We start from the raw sequence: 20,718 nt of genomic DNA on the forward strand, positions 1-20,718 counted from the left end.
TGAATCCTATAAATCCTAACCTTCAGCTATATTGGCTGAGGTTGATTTGAGTTGGAAGTCTTACAACATCTGGAGAGCTACAGGTTCCCACCCCTATGCTAGGGGAACTGCCTCCCACAGAGATTCTGGCTCTGTGTTACTGGAGGACAAATTATGGTTGGTTTGGTAGAGACGACCCAACCAGCACACTAACCAGAATACCAAAAGGAGGTAAGTGTAGGTAATGGTCTGATAATTTAATCTGCACCACAGAATGCCCCTGTTAGGTACTTTGGGGAACAATGGAGATGGATCATGGTTTTTCAGATAATCAAGGTTCATTGGGAGAAACATGACAAAGTAGACAAATTATTAACTATAATTCTTGCCAGGCACAGAGGGGCAAGATAGGGGTCATGGTGCAATTGCGTATTGCATACCTCCAACACCTTGCTGATCAAAATCAGGACCCTTTTCTGGTTCTGAGCTCTCGCAGGAAGGAACTGGTTCACATGAGAGCACGAGACCAAAACACAAGCATCCTTTGCTTGGACGGGGACTGGGAAAGTGTGGACCTGTTGCCTAGAAAGTGCAAGGCAAAAGGTAAATGTGGATAAGCCCTAAGTAGAGGAGCTGGAGCTGGCTGCTTCTTTATTTCTTTGGCAATCACTCGTAGCCGAGTAAGATTGTTGTTGTTGTTGTTGTTTAGTCGTGTCCGACTCTTCGTGACCCCATGGACCAGAGAACGCCAGGCACTCCTGTCTTCCACTGCCTCCCGCAGTTTGGTCAGGCTCATGTTTGTAGCTTTGCAAACACTATCCAGCCATCTCGTCCTGTCGTCCCCTTCTCCTTGTGCCCTTCATCTTTCCCAACATCAGGGTCTTTTCCAGGGAGTCTTCTCTTCTTATGAGGTGGCCAAAGTATTGGAGCCTCAACTTCATGATCTTTCCTTCCAGTGAGCACTCAGGGCTGATTTCCTTAAGAATGGAGAGGTTTGATCTTTTTGCAGTCCATGGGACTCTCAAGAGTCTCCTCCAGCACCATAATTCACCCTGAGTAAGATTGTCTTCCATAAACACAGTCTTAACAGTGAGTCCGTAAGTGACAGTGGAGGCCAATTCTGGATCCACACGTCCTTCCACAGTGGGGAACATAGGTTTCTGGATAGGAGTTGATCATGGTGAGGGTTTGCCAAGTGTGCCTTCCTCTTAGCACGTTTCTCCCTTTCATCCTGAGTTCGAGCGTCTTCAGAGCCCACAACATCTTTGGTAAAGGCTGTTCTCCAGTTGGAGCGCTCACAATATTTCCCAATTGTTAGTGTTTATACTACATTTTTTTAGATTTGCCTTGAGACTGTCTTTAAACCTCTTTTGTTGACCACCAGCATTACGCTTTCCATTTTTAAGTTCGGAATAGAGTAGTTGTTTTGGAAGACGATCACCAGGCATCCACACAACATGACCAGTCCAACGAAGTTGATGTTGAAGAATTATTGCTTTGACACTGGTGATCTTTGCTTCTTCCAGTGCACTGGCGTTAGTTTGCCTATCTTCCCAAGTGATATGTAAATTTTTTTGTAGACATTAATTACCCTTAGCAATGACCTTCCATAACTGTTTCCATAACTGCTTCAACATAATCTCCTCACAGTTTTATAACTGCTCTGGGGCTCATTCAGAAGTTGACTGAGCTGCATCTGTAGACACTTGTTTGTTGAATTCAAGCCAAAAGTCAGAGGAATTGGCCACCCTCCAGGTGCCCGGCTTGAATCCTTGTTGACCTCCCTGTCTGCGACTCCTGGCAAGATCAGGGGAGGTCTTTATCGGCGATCCTTCCCAACGTGAGAAGAACACACCCCTCCTCCCCTCCATTCCCAGGGAGGGGAAAGAGACAGACAGAAATGTATTTACATGCCTTTATTCCTGTCTTTCCAGCAGTACAGAGAAATCGTGACTGCTCTCTCTCATCACCAACAGCAGAGAGAGAAAAAAAACTCCTCCCATGTACTTCCAGTACAGGGTCATGTGACACTCTGAGCTAACATCCGGTGCTCAGTGCACAGAATAGACTGTCCCTTGTTCCCACGGTACAGTCCCATAACATCAACATCCTGTTTGGCTTTCCAGCCATCTGGAGCTCTCAGCAGCATTGCTCCTTTTTCGTAACATCCTCCCCCAAAAGAATCAATGCGTGTTGCGGCAAGCAAAGCGTGATCCAGAGAAGAAAACAAACAGTTGTTATACACATAACATTCACCTGTTGTTACAGTTCCACCCTTGGAACTCCCCGCCACTGGTTTCCCCAGTGTACCTCTCTGGTTGTCTGGCTTCCAAGGAATGAGTGCATCTGCATTACCTTGGCTAGCAACTCTCTGTTGTGTCTTTGTCTCTGACTTAGACACAGCTCCAACCTGTCCTCAGTTGTGTACAACAGCAACACATGCAACAGCTAAGTTAGCAAACTCTTTTGAGTACCTCTTGGGTGGTTCACCCTTTGTAACTCTCTCAGACCTTCGTATGAGGTGCTGATCTTCTCTGCTCACTGGTTCAGTCTCAGGACTCTTTGGAGAACCAGTTCCAATGGTAAACAGTGGTTCATCCTTCACCTGTGAAGGCCTATCCATTGTGTGAGATTTCCTCTCAATGACTGTGACAACTGAGCTCTCCGAGCTATCACTGTCACTCTCAGTACCACTGTAATCAGTAAAATCAACATCATCATCTGAATCGTCCTCTGTGGGAAATGTGTGTACTATCACCCTCTCCTGTTCAGGAGCACTCTCTAGAAATTTTGTGAGAATCACCTGACCAGATTCAGACAAAATTACTCTGTAGAGACCCTTTTCATATCCCACAAAAATGCCTCTGGCATTCTTTACTCCACCTGGAGCTTCTGTCCTCACATGAGACCCAAAAACCTTGAAATGGGCAGCAGAAGGTTTTCTATGGAACAGTTTCTCAAAAGGAGAACTTCCCAACTCTTTTGAAACCTTTCTCATCCTCGTATAACAATACGACATTAGCGACTCGGCCCAGAACTCATGTGGCAGATGTGAACTAAGCAATTGCGCTTCCATCCCCTTTTGCAATTCTTTGTTCACCCGTACACAGACACCCCTGTTCCATGCTTCTGCTGAAACAGCAACCTTGTGTCTTATCCCTTTCTTCTGCAGGAACTCCTGGAAATCCTGTAAAAGAAAAATCTGCTTTTCATCTGTGAAAAGACAACCAATGTTAGCACCATGCATATTTTTCACCTTGTCACAAAACTCCTGAAATCTATCCAAGGCTTGTTGCGGTTTCTCTAACGCATAAATCCAGACAAAGTTAGAGAAATGATCCACACACACAAGATAAAATCTTGCATTGCCTCTAGATGGTTCTAGAGGACCAATCACATCAGCATACACCCGCTGAAATGCTCTGTTGACCCCGGTCATCTTCTTGGTCACACCTGCAAGAGAAATTAGGTTAGACACAGATGAATTACATTCCATGTAATCACTTTGTGCATAACTCAACAAATACAGTCCATCTTTCTCTCTGGCAGAAAGAAACAACTCTCCATCTTTGTAGATCTTGCAGCTCTCAGCATCATAGGACAGTTTCAGTCCTTTCTTTGCAATCTGCGAAACACTCAGCAGATTGAACTTCAGTTCAGGAACCAAGTAAACATTGCTTATAGTCAAGTTCAGACTCTTAAGATACACAGTCCCTATCCCGGTCGCTTCCAGCTCCTGACCGTTGGCCTGTTTCACAGCGAAGCTTTGCTTCTTAAACGTTGAAAAGAGTTCTCTGTGTGGGGACATATGAAATGTACAGCCCGTGTCTATTATAAACGAGTTCTGAACATCTGGCGTGGTTCCTTTCGCCATCAAAACCTTTGCAGGTTTCACCAAAGACTTGGTATGACCTTTGCCTGATGCCTCAGGCTTTGCTGAGCGGCCCTTAGCTCCCTTTGGCTGGCGTGGCTTCTTACAGTTCCGCTGAAGATGCCCAGCCTGTCCACAATTGTAACATCGGACAACGTTCAAAGCTACAGCATTCTCTCCAGTAGCCACATAAGCGGGGGAATTAGAACTCCGTTCCTCCCTCCCCCTGTCCTTTACTTCCAGTGCAGCAAGGCGGTCCTGTTCATTCAGAACAACGGCAGACACCCTCTCCGCGGTCAAATCTTGAGCCGGGAGGGAACCAAGCTGACTGGCAACCGTTTTGTAAGTCCGATTTAGGCTGTTTATCATCATGAAGCAAAACACTTCCTCCTGCAGACGGAAATTGCGTTCCACCATCTGTTGGCGCAGATATTTCATTTCCGTCAGGTGCGCTTGAACATCTCCATCAGGCGCAAGTCTCAGATTGGTCAGCTTCTCAAAATACAGCAACGCTGAAGAACCAGCATCCCTCTGATGTGTTCTACGCAGCGTCTCCCAAATTTCTCGCACATACTCTAAATTCTGAATATGCACCAATTGGTCATCTGAGACACACAGAATTACAGCCGTCCTGGCTTTCAGATTCTGTGATTCCCAACCTCGTGTTGGTGCTGCAGGGATTGGGTTCTCAATCACCTCAAAGATCCTCTGATTCTGCAGCAGGGCCTTCATCTTTATAGACCAAGATGAATAATTGTCATTAGTCAGGGGAGGTGGATAGGGTAAACCTCCCCCCCTTCTTGGCATCCATTCTGAATCCAAGTCTCTGCTCTCAATGTCAAGCCTGTAAAATCCAAAAGTTCTCTTTTGGGTTGTTTACTGCTTTCCTGGCAGGCAAACTTTTGGGCTGTTTCACAGCTGCGTAGATAGCCAAAACAAACTTTGACTTCTCATGCTCTCACTGAGCCAGTCAGTAACTTTCCACTTACTGACGGTCGTTGCCTAGCAACCTTTCTAGGGACAGGAAATCTTATCAACCACAAGAATTCCTGGTATGCAAGCCTTTTGCTTTCAGAGCTGTTTTTCAAACGCAGCTCTCGTGAACCAGAGAATAATTCATTCTGCATTCACACTTTTTAGCCTGAAAATCAGCGTACCTTTTGGGGCTCCGTTGCTTGGAAAATACCCCTCTCGGTGTCCAGCTGTCTGTTCAGCTTCTGGCTGCACGCAGACGTTTCCTTCTTTCCTTTGGTGCAGAGGATGGCAACGATTCATCGACCTCTCACCTCTCATGCTGATTCCCATGGATCAGATAACCATCGGCTAATTGCTACCAGATGTTGAATTCAAGCCAAAAGTCAGAGGAATTGGCCACCCTCCAGGTGACCGGCTTGAATCCTTGTTGACCTCCCTGTCTGCGACTCCTGGCAAGATCAGGGGAGGTCTTTATCGGCGATCCTTCCCAACGTGAGAAGAACACACCCCTCCTCCCCTCCATTCCCAGGGAGGGGAAAGAGACAGACAGAAATGTATTTACATGCCTTTATTCCTGTCTTTCCAGCAGTACAGAGAAATCGTGACTGCTCTCTCTCATCACCAACAGCAGAGAGAGAGAAAAAAACTCCTCCCATGTACTTCCAGTACAGGGTCATGTGACACTCTGAGCTAACATCCGGTGCTCAGTGCACAGAATAGACTGTCCCTTGTTCCCACGGTACAGTCCCATAACGTCAACATCCTGTTTGGCTTTCCAGCCATCTGGAGCTCTCAGCAGCATTGCTCCTTTTTCGTAACAGTTTATAAGGACTCAAAATACATAGACTGGGCTTGGTTTCAGGCTCCCTAGGTACGGCCTTTTAAGCTTGTGAGGGAAGTAGCTGAACTGTGGGGAGCGTAAGATGCACTCTTTACAGGAGGGATGCTGGCCAAACTACTTCATTTAGAACAAACTCAAACACACATGCAGGGGTGCACCTAGGAGTTGGTCAGGTCAGGGCCAGGGGGAGCACAAAAACCGTGACTCTCCACTCTGGCTCAGAGTGGCTAGGAGCCTGCCTGCCTGCTTAGAAAATGGACCGATGGAGGAGGAGGAGGGGAAGCAGCCCAGACCGTGATTACCATGGAGAAAGTCACTGGTGGGGGATGAAAGGAAATGAAAAGACACCTTTTTGAGTTTCTGGTCACCGGTCTATTCCGGCTTCAGAGGCCCCAATACAGCTCCTTGTGAAGGGTGCAAGGCAGCCTAGGTACATCTCTGCACACAAGACACGATAAAAGCCCACAAAAAAATCTCTCTTCAATAACCTGAAGGACTAGTCTCTACAGCTCCTGAACTTTTTTTTTTTTGGGGGGGGGGGAAACGTGGACCAGAACTGCTTCACACTTTGGTGAACTTGAATACATAAAACACAGACTGTATTCCCTTAACAGTACAGGGAGCAGCTTCTGGAATGAATAATTTTCACAGGGCTGCAGCTTATTGTGCTGGGAAATCAAGGACACCTTTTTGTCTCATCATTGGTCATTGGAGACAGAAAGAGATGTTTGCTGGCACTGAGGCAGAGCTCCGGCGCCTGCGATTCCCTTGTGCTCCTTATGTTGGGACTTAAAGGGAAAGGCTGGGCTGCTGGAGGAACAGACTCTTCCTTGATCTCAAGGCAGATGAGAGGAATTCTTAAGTGAGACCTTTGGAGGAATGAATATGCACCAGTCATTGCAAGTGTGTATTAGCTATTGGCATAATGAAGCTGTTATGATGAAGGTCAAGGATGCAGGAAGTGGGGAACACTTACCTTTTGCTCCACTCTTTCCAGGCACAGGTCAGCGCTTAAAAGCTGTGGAGGTTTTTTTGCCTCAAAGTTTCCCTGTGGAAACCTACTCTTTAGTGATCAATCAGAGCAAACATCAATACGGGTTCTCCACAGATTGCTGTCTGCTCCTACTGAGCTTTAGAGAGTCGGCTTTCACAGGCAAAGCTCTGGAGTAAAAAAAAACAAACGATGTTCAGACATGGAACTTTAAATTGGGAACCGTGACTGGAAAGAGCGGAGGAAAGGTGAGTGTAGATAATCCCTTAGCTAGTACAGAGAGAAGGAGCAAGGCTCCTCAATGGCAAGGTTATATGGTATGGGAATGGTACATGGAATGTTCTGGAAAGGATGTTCAGGTGAATAGAAAGATGCCTTAGATGAGAATTCTCACAGAAAAATTCAAAAATCCATATTAGAGCAAAGGCTTTATTAGGCCAAACAAAACGTTATGGGATGGAATGCAAATCTTTGAGTTCTCCAGAATGCTTCAGCTGGCTAGGTGGTAAACACTCTTGCAGATCAGGAATTGGTTAAGTAAAAGGAAGCAAAGGATTAAACGGACACGTCTCCTACTGGAGAGTTTCAGAAAGTGGAGTCCCCCAAGGTTCAGTATTGGGACCTGTGCTTTTAATCTTGTTCCTAAGTGATGAGGTGTCAGGTGTGAGAATTGAGGTGGCCAAGTTTGTTAATGATACTAATTGTTCAGTGCCATTAAAACAAAAAGCGATTGCAAAGAGCTCCAAAGGACCTACTCAAACCGAGTGAAATAAAATTGGAAATACAATTACAGTGGTACCTCGGGTTAAGTACTTAATTCGTTCCGGAGGTCCGTTCTTAACCTCAAACTGTTCTTAATCTGAAGCACCACTTTGGCTTATTGGGCCTCCTGCTGCCGCCATGCCGCTGGAGCACAATTTCTGTTCTCATCCTGAAGCAAAGTTCTTAACCCGAGGTACTATTTCTGGGTTAGCGGAGTCTGTAACCTGAAGCGTATGTAACCTGAAGCATATGTAACCCGAGGTACCACTGTAAATGTAAACAAGTGATGCATGTTGGTACAAAATAAAAAATAAAAAATGAATAAATCTTAACCTCACATATTTACACATGGGGTCACAACTGCCAGTGGCTGACCAGGAAAGAGACCTTGGGGTCGTAAATTGATGGCTCAGTAAAGATGTTGACCCAGTGTCCAAACCCCATTGAGGTAAATGTGAATATTGGATCGTTTGCCCCAGTGTGCACATTCCCTTACATTGAATTGTATTTCCCCATTTAATTTCTCACAATCCTGATTTGGAGAGATCCTCTTGGAGCTTATCTCAATCCCTACTATGTCTGCAGCATTCAACATGTTTCATGTGTCTCTTATTCTTCCAAACTCTTCCAGGAAAGCTCCTTTCTGAATGGTGAAATAGGGAATGGCACCCTAGTGACAGAATTTATCCTAACTGGACTTTCTGATCTCCCAGCTGTCCGCTTCTCCCTCTTTGCTGCCTTTTTGCTCATCTACCTGGTCACCCTGCTGGGGAACAGCACCATTCTTCTTGCCATAGCAGCTGACTCTCATTTGCACAACCCCATGTATTTCTTCCTCAGCAACCTTTCCCTGCTGGACATCTGCTGCCCCACAGCTACAGTGCCCAAGATGCTGGAGAGCCTCTTGTCAGCGAGCAATACCATTTCCTTTGTTGGCTGTGTGCTGCAACTCTACTTCCTGATAGCCTTGGCAGGGACAGAGGTCTTCCTCTTGGCTGCCATGGCCTATGACCGCTATGTGGCCATATGCAACCCTCTGCGATACACGGTCATCATGAGCAAGAAGCTGTGTCTTCAGATGGCTGCTGGTACATGGGTCACAGGGTTCCTCAACTCCCTTCTACACACGGTGTTGACTTTCACTCTACCTTTCTGCAGATCCAATAGAGTCAATCAATACTACTGTGACATCCCTCCAGTCTTGGCCTTATCATGTGCTTCCACCTATGTGGCTGAGATGGTTGTCTTCATTGTTGGTGGGATTTTTGGTGTGGGGGCTTTTATGGTGACGTTGGTCTCCTACATCCACATCATCTCCACCATCCTTAGGATCCGTTCTGCTGAGGGGAAACGCAAGGCCTTATCCACTTGTGCCTCTCATCTTATGGTAGTGGGCCTCTTCTATGGGACAATCCTCTTCACTTACTTAAGGCCTTCCTCCAGCCACCATCCAGATCAGGACAGGATGGTGAGCATGCTCTATGGGGTAATTACGCCCATGCTGAACCCTTTGATCTACAGTCTCAGAAATAAGGAGGTGAAAGGGGCTTTGAAGAGGGTCATAGTTCATAAATGCTTAAAGAGCAAATGTGTGGCTTAGTTATTTGTATTTCTCAGTTAAGTTGGAATGGGTGCATAAGTAATTCTGAGCCAAGGAAAAGTAGTACAGTATATCCATTTTTTGAAAGGGAAAACAAAGGTAACCGTTTGCCTCCGTTTCCTGAGATTTTTTTGAATACCAAAAAGAAAAAAATGTAAAACTCTCTCTCCCACCAGTCTCTCTAGACACCAAGAATAAGTAACTTCGAATTGGTTGAACATTTTGCTTGATGGAATATGGAGACTTTTATTCTTGGTTCTCCTTGTGGCTCTGGTCATTTCATGTTTCCGCATATCTTGTGAGTCAAAGGAAGTGGTGTGCCACACTGGTGTTATAGTAGAGGATGACAAGTGTGGCAGAATATCCAAGGACACTGAGTATTATATTTTGGGAATGGTTCATGTTCTTATGTAGCTGCATTGTTTAGAAGAAGAAGAAGAAGAGTTTGGATTTGATATCCCGCCTTTCACTCCCTTTAAGGAGTCTCAAAGCGGCTAACATTCTCCTTTCCCTTCCTCCCCCACAACAAACACTCTGTGAGGTGAGTGGGGCTGAGAGACTTCAAAGAAGTGTGACTGGCCCAAGGTCACCCAGCAGCTGCATGTGGAGGAGCGGAGACGCGAACCCAGTTTCCCAGATTACGAGACTACCGCTCTTAACCACTACACCACACTGGCTCTTTCTGGATGTCCCATGAACATATTATGAAGTAGTTGTGTTCTATGTTATAAATCAAGCACTGCTGGGAGTTGTTCCTTTTCCTTTTCCAACGTATTTCTCATCAATAAAAAATTCAGTGTGGTGCAAGGTAATTTTTATTCTGAAAGTGTGGCCCAGAGGAAAGAAGTTTGAGAAACGGAAACTGACACAGGGACAAATAGAGGAAGATGCCTTCACCCCGGTTCGGTTCCCCTTTATCACATACACAGCCCAACAAGAGAACAACGAGAATCCTCTAACAGCATGCGAATCAATCTGGCTAACATGATTCAAAAATACACGCTTACACCGGGCTCACACACAAAAACAATTCTCACTAAAGCCAACCAGAGACAACCAACCACACCCTCAGCCACTATTTTCAAATAAACGTTTTACAAAATTTAAAATATCCAATGACTTCTCTTTGAAGACAATTTGTAAGACGTTACACAGAGCTATATTTAGCCGTTAAAGAAAATAAGGACAGAATTGTGGAATATTTAAAGCAGAATAATGTACCAAAAATTCCTAAAGAAAAAATTAATGATTTAAATACACCAATAACAACAATGGAACTGCAACAGGTAATTAACCAAACCAAATTAGGTAAATCACCAGGGTCAGATGGTTTATCAACAAAATATTCTAAAAAACTACAAGATGGTGGCTCTCCCCAAAGGCAACTATGGGGTTGTGGTGCTCATCTCACTTTCAGGCCGAGGGAGTTGGCGTTTGTCCACAGACAGCTTTCCAGGTCATGTGGCCAACATGACTAAACTTCTACTGGTGCAACAGAACACTGTGACAGAAACCAGAGCACACGGAAACACTGTTTACCTTCTCACCACAGCAGTACCTATTTATCTACTTGCACTGGCGTGCTTTCGAACTGCTAGGTTGGCAGGAGCTGGGACAGAGCAACGGGAACTCACCCCGTTGGGGGGATTCGAACCACCGCTGACCTTCTGATTGGCAAGTCCAAGAAGCCCAGTGGTTTAGACCACAGCGACACTCGCGTCCCTATAAGAAACAGTATAGACACTTGTTTGGAGGGACTCAGAATACATAGACTGGGCTTATTGTAAGACTCCCCAGATGTGGCTCTTTAAGGGAAGAGGGAAGTAGCTGAACTGTGGGGGAACGATTGATCAGGTTGGTCCCCCTGCTAAGGGTAGAATGCCTGGACCAGAACCACTTCAAACTCTGGTAAATTGGAATACATGAAACATAGATTGCATTATCTTAATATTCCAGGGAGCAGCTTCTTGAATGAGTATTATTCACAGGGCTGCAGCTTATTGTGCTGGGAAATCAAGGACACCTTTTTGTCTCATCATTGGTCATTGGAGACAGAAAGAGATGGTTGCTGGCACTGAGGCAGAGCTCTGGCGCCTGCTATTCCCTTGTGCTCCTTATGTTGGGACTTAAAGGGAAAGGCTGGGCTGCTAGAGGAATAGACAGACTCTTCCTTGATCTCAAGGCTGATGAGAGGCATTCTTAAGTGTGAATATGCACCAGTCATTGCAAGTGTGTATTAGCTATTGGTTTAATGGGGGTATTGTTATGACTGAGGTCAAGGATGAAGGAAGCTGGGAGCACATAATGTTTATAAGGATTTATTACACTTATTTTTTGCTCCACTCTTTCCAGATACATGTCCACACTTGAAAGCTCCATGTCCTCCGATTTTTGCCTTGAAGTTTTTCTCATGAAAATATGCTCTTTAGCACTCAATCGGAGTAAACATCAATTCAGGTTCTCCACAGATTGCTGTTTGCTCCTACTGAGCTTTAGAGAGTGGCTTTTCACAGGCATTGCTCTGGAACAACAACAACAACAACAACAACAACAACACGGTGCTTGGACATGGAGATTTAGAATGCAGACTGTGGTCAGAAAGAGTGGAGGAAAGGTAAGTGTAGATAACCCTTAGCTAGTACAGATACAAGGACCAAGGCTCCTCAATAGAAAGGATCTATGGAATGGGAATGATACATGGAATGTTCTGGAAAGGATGTTCAGGTGAATAGAAAGATGGCTTAGATGAGAGTTCTTACAGAAAAATTCAAAAACCCACATTAAAGACTGTATTAGGTCCAACAAAATATTAGGAAATGGTAAGCAAATCTTTGAGTTCTCCAGAAGGCTTCAGGTGGCTAGGTGGCAAACACTCTTGCAGATTAGGAATTGGCTATGTTAAAAGGAAGCAGAGGAATAAAGGGACACTTCTCCAACTGGAGAGATTTAGAAAGAGTCCCCCCAAGGTTTGGTATTGGGACCTGTGCTTTTAATCTTGTTCCTAAGTGATGAGGAGTCAGATGGCCAGGTTTGTTGATGATACAAAATTGTTCAGGGCCATTAAAACGAAAGGAGATTTCAAAGAGCCCCAAAAGGCCTTCAACATGCTTTATGTGTCTCTTATGCTTTCAAACTCTTCCAGGAAATCTCCTTTCTGAACAGAGAAATTGGAAACGGCACGCTAGTGACACAATTCATCCTAATGGGAATTTCTAATCTCCCTGCGGTTCGCTTCTCCCTGTTTGCTGCCATTTTGCTCATCTACCTGGTCACACTGGTAGGAAATGGCACAATTCTTCTTGCCATAGGAATTAGCTCTCACTTGCACACCCCCATGTATTTCTTCCTCAGCCACCTTTCCTTGCTGGACATCTGCTTCCCGACAGCTACAGTGCCCAAGATGCTGGAGAACTTCTTGTTAGAGATCAATACCATTTCCTTTGCTGGCTGTGTGCTACAACTCTACTTCCTGGTGGCACTGGTAGGGACAGAGGTCTACCTCTTGTCTGCCATGGCCTATGACCGCTATGTGGCCATATGCAACCCTCTACGTTACACAGTTATCATGAGTAAGAAGCTTTGTCTTCAGCTGGCAGCGGTTACCTGGGTCACAGGGTTCCTCAACTCCCTTCTGCACACAGTAATGACGTTCACTCTACCTTTCTGCAGATCCAATAAAGTCAATCAATACTACTGTGACATCGCACCAGTGCAGGCATTATCGTGCGCTTCTACTTACACAGCTGAAATGTTGGTCCTTATTGTTGGTGGGTTTTTGGGTGTGGGAGCTTTCTTTGTGACACTGGTCTCTTACATCTACATCATCTCCACCATCCTTAGGATCCGTTCTGCTGAGGGGAAACGCAAGGCCTTCTCCACTTGTGCCTCCCATGTAATTGTCGTGCTCCTCTTCTATGGTACCATGATTTTCACTTACATTAGGCCTCTCAACAGCCGCCATCCAGACCGGGACAGGATGGTGAGCATGCTGTCTGGGGTGATTACCTCCATGTTGAATCCCTTGATCTACAGCCTTAGGAATAAGGAAGTAAAGGTGACCTTGAAGAGGGTGATAGTTCATATGTGCTTAAAGAGGGAATGTGTGTCTTAGTTATTTGTATTTCTCTGTTAGATTAAAATAGACACATAAATAATTCTGAGCCAAGGAAGTGTAGTCTACATATTTTTTGAAAGGGAAAACAAAGGTAACATTTTGTCTCAATTTTGTGGGATTTTATTGAATACATAAAATAAGAATACGTAAAAAAGAAAATGTAAAACTCTCTCCAGACATTTGGGATAAGTAACTTCGAATTGGTTGAACATTTTGCTTGATGTAATATGGAGACTTTTATTCTTGGTTCTCCTTGTGCCTCTGGTCGCTTCAGTTATAGGTTTATTTTTCCACATATCTTACGAGTCAAAGGATGTGGCGCGCCACACTGGTATGGTAGGAGAGGATGGCAAGTGTGGCAGGAAGATCCAAGGACGGTCAATATTATATTTTCGGGATAGTTCATGGTCTTATGTAGCTGCATTGTTTAATACTTTCTGGATGTCCCATGAGCATATTATGAAGTCTATGTTATACCGGTAAATCAAGCACAGCTAGTTGTTCCTTTCCCCTTTCCAGTGTATTTCTTATCAATAAACAATTCAGTGTGGTGTGAGGTAATTTTTATTCTGAAAGTGTGACTCAGAGAAAAAAAAATATGAGAACCAGTTTGCTAGAGAACCAGTTGGCAGAGAAGACCCACCAGGAGGTCACAGAGCCAGGCTGAAGAAGACCTGATGGAAAAGGATACTGCCAAGATGGTGTAATGTTCAAGTGAGGGCTCCTGTGTGGACAGGAATCCTGAATTTAAAATTGGAGAAATGAGAATCGAAGATAAACTGACTTTGACTGATTCACTGATCCCTACATCAGAGAAAAGGGCCCACTACCTGATTTGACACATCTTTATTTGCAGGAATGTGCTCGTTTGTTTGTAGCATGGTACTGAGTATAAGAGATTTGTAGATTGGATTAACAGCAAGGGTTAAGGCAAGAAACCTTGTGAAACTTTGAGAGTCTCAAAGCGGCTAACATTCTCCTTTCCCTTCCTCCCCCACAACAAACACTCTGTGAGGTGAGTGAGGCTGAGAGACATCAAAGAAGTGTGACTAGCCCAAGGTCACCCAGCAGCTGCATGTGGAGGAGCGGGGATGCGAACCCAGTTCACCAGATTACGAGTCCACCGCTCTGAACCACTACACCATGCTGAAATGTGGTAGCCAGGTCACTACCAGAAGTTCCTACTAGCTTGAAGGAAGGCAGGAAAGCAGCCAGCCACTATAATTAGGCTAGCTTTCTATAAAGAGGGCAAGGAAACAAAAACCCCCAAATCAGACATGCAAGGGAGGTTCAAATAAATTGTTGTGCAGAGCAGACAATGGTCTAAAGTACGTGTTGCACTTCTGCTATTTTTTTCTTGAAACAAAAAGGCATAGGAAGGCCCGCAATCCAGCACTGCACTCACAATCTGGATTGGCCCTCTGCTCCCATTTTCTGCCTTAAATACTGTGCCAATGACTATTTGACCCTGAACATGCTGGTATGTGAGAATGCTATATAATAATAATAATAATAATAATAATAATACCAAAGCAGTTTATAGCAATTATACACACGCACACACAAAGATTTAAAAAGAATCACTAGCTATTATGGAAAATGTTTTTCTTAATTGTCTGCATAAGCCAGAGAGCAAAGAGAAGTTTTCAGGAAACATCATTTAAAGGTTAATATGGAAGACACCTGCTAACACCTTTCTCTTTCAAAGGACAAGAGGTGGTGTTGGTCATGTTTTTTTTTTCTTTTAAGGTGATTGATGCAACATGCAGTTTAGCCCATAGAGTCTATAGGCAGGCATCGTCACCTTGTAGTCCCTTTCTCCAATGCTGCTCAGATACTGGGGCCAATGCATTCAGGATAGGTTGAGGCATGCCTTCTGCTACTTTTCTCTTTGTGTCTGATACTTGCTCTTGGGAGAAATAAGCCAAACTCTGGGGAGTTACCATCTAGAATGCAGATTATTAATGGTGCTGGGAAATCATGCATTGACATTGGCCATGGGAGATATTTGCTGGCATTGCTAAATTAGCTCTGCGGCCTGGTATTCCCTTGTGCTCCTTATGTTGAGATTTAAAGGAGAATATTGGGTTGCCAGAGGAACAGATAATCCGTCCTTGATCTCAAGGCATAGGAGAGGAATTCTTCACTGTGACTGTTTGGAAGAATGGATGCACACCAGTCATTGCCAGTGAGTATGTAGATAATTGCTTAATGGGGCCATAGCTAAGACTAGGACCAAGGATTAAGGAATATGGGAAAAGCTAAGTTCCATGCTATTTTTCTAGAAAAAGAGGTGCCAGAACTCACCATGAACACTCCCTCGTTCTCTTAGAATGGCAATGACACCCACCTGAGAGGTGCCGGAACTGAGTTCCTGTGAGTTCCCCCTGAAAAAAGCCCAGGTTAAGTTTATAAGTTAGTATGGTGGGAAGAAATGAGGCTCATAAATAGAAGTAAGTATACCTGGAATGGGAGTGGTACACGGGATGTTCTGCAAGGGATGCTCAGATGAATAGAAAAATGACTTCAATAAGCGTTCTTGCAGAAATATTCAAAAATCCGTAGTTAGCGAACTATTTTATTAGGCCAACCCAAATGCCATGAAATGGCATGCCAGTTTTTGAGTTCTTCAGAACTCTTTATCCGGCTAGGAGGTAACAAAGTGAAGTCAATGAAGAGGGAAGAAGGAAAAAGCAGGCTGAAACTGGAGCCCCAGTGTCTGCATCAGGTCACAGTCTCAAGGTGGGAGGTGAGCCAGGAGAAGGCAGCAGACATTCAAAGGAGCCTCTGTTAAGTGTGTTGCAAGTTGCACAAAAAGCCCCTGGGCTGGGTAGGCTGAATTCAAAGTTACTCTGTAAACACAGCATCTCTAGGAAAATTGCCAAGAAAGAAGATGACTGAGGGTGGAGTGAACTCAACTTCCAAGTTGTTGTTTAAAAAAACTGGAAGACTTGGGAAGATAGCAACTGTCATTCTAGAAGAAATGTATATGTAACACTGTGAAAGAAACAGCTGAAGCTTGTAATCCAGTACTAGAACCCAGAAACACCCAAAGACATTGATTAATCAGTTCAGGAGAATAGAAAGTACTTCAAACAATAATGTGTATTTAATTAATGGAATTTTCCACCTGAAGTTGCAGTAAGAGCTGCTGGTTTAGATGGTTTTAAGGGAAGAATAGGCAAATTCATGAAGGATCAATTTATCAGTGGCTGCTAGCTATAACAGCTAAGTGGAAGGTTAGGTTAAAGCCAGGTTAAAGAGGCTTGCTGGTTCAACAGGGACTGAGTGTAAATAAAGTGGGATCGCTGTTCTCTTCATTCCCTGTTTGTGGGTTTTCCAGAAACATCTGGCTGGATATGAATAGGAAGATGGATGAAATGACCCCTTCATGAGATCCAGCAGGGTTCTACTTTTTCTTTTTAGCTCTATATAGCTGTTACAAGTAATGTACAAGATGGTACAATTAACATTTCAAAATGGAAATAACTCAGAGGAAATTTTTCATTTTAGTAAACCTTATAGTATATCTTTAATAAACCCACCATGGAAGAGTGGATGGGTGTGAGAGAGATAAACAATGGCGGGAGGGATGACAGAAAGGTCATTTTAAAAACAATGCTAACTTGTTGAAGTGTATGGGATAGTTCAAGTTATAAATGGGCATAAAAAGGGGAGAGTCAGGAAAAAGAAACCAGTGTGTTAGGGAAGATTTATTTCCAAAAATTTCTATACTGCTGACATTGAGGGACTGGGGGGGTGGGATATCACAGCAGTGAACAGCATAAAACCAACACTAAATTCACCTTAATAAACAAGTACAAAACACACCACATGTCAGCAGACCAAATGAATGAGCTTATTGAATTTAGGAAGATGCATTATACTGAGCTTGCCCACCTGCCCACCTGAAGGTGCTGGGGATTGGACTTGGACAAAGCATATGTTCTGCCAGTAAGCTACATTCCTCCTGTTAAAGTCTCCCCAAAGAAGACTCGCATGTTACATACAAGCTGGGAAAAGCCCTGTTAGAATCCTGCCTGACCCAGGTCCTGAAGAGACCTCTACTGAGGAAGAGGCATGAAGCTCTGCAAAGAACTTAGTAAAACTGAGGGTCTGGAAGAACCTGGCGTAGTCCCACAGAGGCCTGAAGTGCCAGGCTATGGCAGAATCTTCAGATTCTGTGACTGTGATCTTCAGACGAAGGGTGTTATAATTTTTTTTACTACTACTACTACTACTACTACTACTAATTCATGTCTCACCTAGGTCCTCTGATTATGACCCTGACCACATCCTGAGCCCTCCCTTGATCCCTGATTCACTATCCTTTCCATTTGTACATGTTGGGAATCCCAGAGTCACCACTGGGGTGCTTAATAGGTTTCTAGAAGGTGCCATCACCAGGGGTTTCCTTGGGAGGAAGTGTCTACTCAGAAGGGATGGGGGAAATATCCAGCTGTCAACTGTGACTGAGCAAATGACCAGGAAGGGGAAGAGCTGTAGTATCAGAACCTAAGAATTACCCTGCTGAGATCCTGCTAATTGAGCATTGCGTTTGAAACACTGTTCTCCAATTTCAGAAGTCGTGCTTGAGGGTGATAGCAAGACTCAGTAGCTGGTAAGAGAGGCACTAAGCTTCTGAACAAGGATGTTCCATTCTTACATAGTCAATTACCCTTAAAACTATTTGTCAAATACCTTTACAAGCAAAGAAGGCCTTCAATTATCTATGAGTGCAGACTTCAACATTCTTAATATATCTCTGATACTTTCCACATCTTACAGGATACCTCATCTCTGAGCAGAGATATAGAGAATGGCACCCTAGTGACAGAATTTATCCTAACCGGACTTTCTGATCTCCCAGCTGTCCGCTTCTCCCTCTTTGCTGCCTTTTTGCTCATCTACCTGATCACCCTGCTGGGGAATGGCACCATTCTTCTTGCCATAGGAGTTGACTCCCACCTGCAGAACCCCATGTATTTCTTCCTGACTAACCTTTCCCTGCTGGACATCTTATGCCCCACAGCTACGGTGCCCAAGATGCTGGAGAACCTTTTGTCAGAGAGAAATACCATTTCCTTTGTTGGCTGTGTGCTTCAACTCTACTTCCTGGTAGCCCTGGCAGGGACAGAGGTCTTCCTCTTGGCTGCCATGGCTTATGACCGCTATGTGGCCATATGCAAACCTCTGCGATACACGATGATCATGAGCAAGAAGCTTTGTCTTCAGATGGTTGCTGGTACATGGATCACTGGGTTTCTCAACTCCTTGCTGCACACAGTGATGACCTTTACTCTACCTTATTGCAAACTGAACAGGGTCAATCAATATTATTGTGACATCCCTCCAGTATTGGCCTTATCATGTGCTTCTACTTATGCAGCTGAGATGGTTGTACTTATTTTTGGTGGCATCTTTGGTGTGGGGGCTTTTATGGTGACGCTGGTTTCCTACATCTATATCATCTCCACCATCCTTAGGATCCGTTCTTCCGAGGGGAAGCGCAAGGCCTTCTCCACTTGTGCCTCCCATCTAATTGTGGTGTGTCTCTTTTATGGGACAACCATCTTCACTTATGCAAGGCCTACCTCCAGCCACCATCCAGATCAGGACAGGATGGTGAGCATGTTGTATGGGGTGATTACCCCCATGTTGAACCCCTTGATCTACAGCCTCAGGAACAAGGAGGTGAAAGGGGCCTTGAAAAGAGTAATTGCTCATAAACGCCATTAAAGTTGGGAAGGGAAAGTATGGCTTAGCTATGTGTATTTCTCAATAATATAAAATGGGCACCGATGTAACCCTGATTCTGAACCAAGGAAAAGCAGCGTCAAAGCCATTTGCTCCCTGAAACCTTTTGCTTAAACTCTCACTCCTCATCTGAAACAAAAACCTAAATATACATGGTTTTTCTTCCTCACTGTCCTCCTTTTGTAACTGATTTTCCTTCCTCTCTTTTACCTGATTTCTCCCTCGCTGTGAAAATGTATATTGTAAGATACTTGAGGTGGGATCTTCTTTCTTTCTATTTGTTCATGTACTCAGTATATTAAGAACAACAACAATTAAGTAGGAGCACACAAGTAACTTTTGTTTGATCCAGACAAACAGTCATTACTCAGAAGAAAACCCCATTGAATTCAACAGGGATCACCAGCAGTGAAGTAAGGTTAAGATTGCAGCCAGAAGTTGCTGCAATTAATTCTCATTTATTTTGATGGGAATTAAGTGCAGCTAATGGTGTCTGTTTACAATACTTCCTGATTTTTTTGGGGGGGACCTACCTTTTGTTTGTTTGTTATACCCCCTTGAAGTTAAATAAAACTTTAACTTACATCTAAATGGCTACCCTGATATATTAGGGTTTGTGGTTTTTTTGCTGTATTTATTTAGCAGTTGCTAATAGGTTCAATAGAACTTCCATGGAGTGAATTTTTAGATATCCCAAAAGGAGCATCTTAGGGATGGGATGGATACAATATCCCATAATTTTGGTGAGAATACTATGGATTGTACCCCAGAAGGTCTGAATGACAGGACACTCACAATCTATGTACATAATATATGCCTAGGTTATGATATCCAATGCTGCTACATATCCCCCCCCTTACAGTTAAATGCAATCTTAACATAATGTTAACATACTGTTGTGAGTTGGGGGGGGTACCATTTTTGAAGGAGCCAGACAAGTTTCTTGGTGAGTTATTGGGCCCTGAGGGTCCAATACTTTGGCCACCTCATGAGAAGAGAAAACTCCTTGGAAAAGACTATGATGTTGGGAAAGGTAGAGGGCACAAGGAGAAGGGGACGGCAGAGGATGAGATGGTTGGACAGTGTTCTCGAAGCGACCAATATGACTTTGACCAAACTGTGGGAGGCAGTGGAAGACAGGGGTGACTGGCATGCTCTGGTCCATGGGGTCACGAAGAGTTGGACACAACTAAACAAACAAAAAAGTGTGTGTGTGTGTGTGTTTGTTTAGTCTTGTACATACCTTGAGGTGGAGTAAAAATGAAGTAAATAAATAGGTAATCTCATTTCCCCCCACAGCTGAAATGTTAGAGCAATGACAAACTTATATAGATTCCACTATCAATTATCTCTTTGGACTTTTCTTCTAACATGTAAAGAGATGTGTTGTGTAATCCAGTATCACTGTCAATAAACTCTTGTTACACCATTGTGGTTTTTTTTAATAGTTGTTGTCAGAGCTGCCCGAGGTCCCAGCTCACAAAGGACCAACGCCGGTTCGTTGTTATGTACGAAAGTCTTTATTGAAGTTCAGTTTCGCTTTCACAGCCGCAGCGTGCAGCTCTACGTCTCAAACTCTAGACCGCTGAAGCTCCTTCTGAATCTCCTCCCCCCAGACACCAGTTTAAGACTCTAGCCTTGCTCCACCTCTTCCTTTGCTCTTTCCTCCTCTGGTTCCGCCTGTCCGTCAGTGTCTCGCCCTTCCTAGACTCTTCTGACGCTGAGTCCCCTGAGTCTTCCCCCTGCCTCCGGCGGGCTTTAGGACCTGGTTCCCAATCCGGGTTTTCTGCTGTCCCGCGCGCCTGTACATTCGAACTTGGCGCGCGCG

General features: G+C 44.3%; 3 protein-coding genes across 3 annotated transcripts; all 3 read left to right on the plus strand.

Moving 5' to 3' along the window:
- Nucleotides 1-7,837: 7,837 nt before the first annotated feature.
- Nucleotides 7,838-9,019, plus strand: LOC128398906 (olfactory receptor 5V1-like). The gene is made up of 2 exons (XM_053360171.1): nt 7,838-7,867; nt 8,051-9,019. The coding sequence occupies exons 1-2, from the start codon at nt 7,838-7,840 to the stop codon at nt 9,017-9,019; spliced, it is 999 nt and encodes a 332-aa protein (XP_053216146.1).
- A 2,581-nt stretch (nt 9,020-11,600) lies between these two features.
- Nucleotides 11,601-13,130, plus strand: LOC128398907 (olfactory receptor 5V1-like). The gene is made up of 2 exons (XM_053360172.1): nt 11,601-11,633; nt 12,162-13,130. Exons 1-2 carry the CDS (start codon nt 11,601-11,603, stop codon nt 13,128-13,130), a joined length of 1,002 nt encoding a protein of 333 aa, XP_053216147.1.
- Nucleotides 13,131-16,679: 3,549 nt separating this feature from the next.
- On the plus strand, nt 16,680-18,872 carry LOC128398908 (olfactory receptor 5V1-like). The gene is made up of 2 exons (XM_053360173.1): nt 16,680-16,697; nt 17,922-18,872. The coding sequence occupies exons 1-2, from the start codon at nt 16,680-16,682 to the stop codon at nt 18,870-18,872; spliced, it is 969 nt and encodes a 322-aa protein (XP_053216148.1).
- The last annotated feature ends 1,846 nt before the right edge of the window (nt 18,873-20,718 follow it).

The sequence above is a fragment of the Podarcis raffonei genome, chromosome 13 (genome assembly GCF_027172205.1).
Source record: "Podarcis raffonei isolate rPodRaf1 chromosome 13, rPodRaf1.pri, whole genome shotgun sequence".
Taxonomy (NCBI): Eukaryota; Metazoa; Chordata; class Lepidosauria; order Squamata; family Lacertidae; genus Podarcis; species Podarcis raffonei.

Coding starts and splice junctions, on each gene's coding strand:
- LOC128398906 (XM_053360171.1), top strand. CDS start 7,838: ATGTTGACCCAGTGTCCAAACCCCATTGAG. Junction 7,868..8,050: donor AGTGTCCAAACCCCATTGAG/GTAAATGTGAAT, acceptor AAACTCTTCCAG/GAAAGCTCCTTTCTGAATGG.
- LOC128398907 (XM_053360172.1), top strand. CDS start 11,601: ATGCAGACTGTGGTCAGAAAGAGTGGAGGAAAG. Junction 11,634..12,161: donor TCAGAAAGAGTGGAGGAAAG/GTAAGTGTAGAT, acceptor AAACTCTTCCAG/GAAATCTCCTTTCTGAACAG.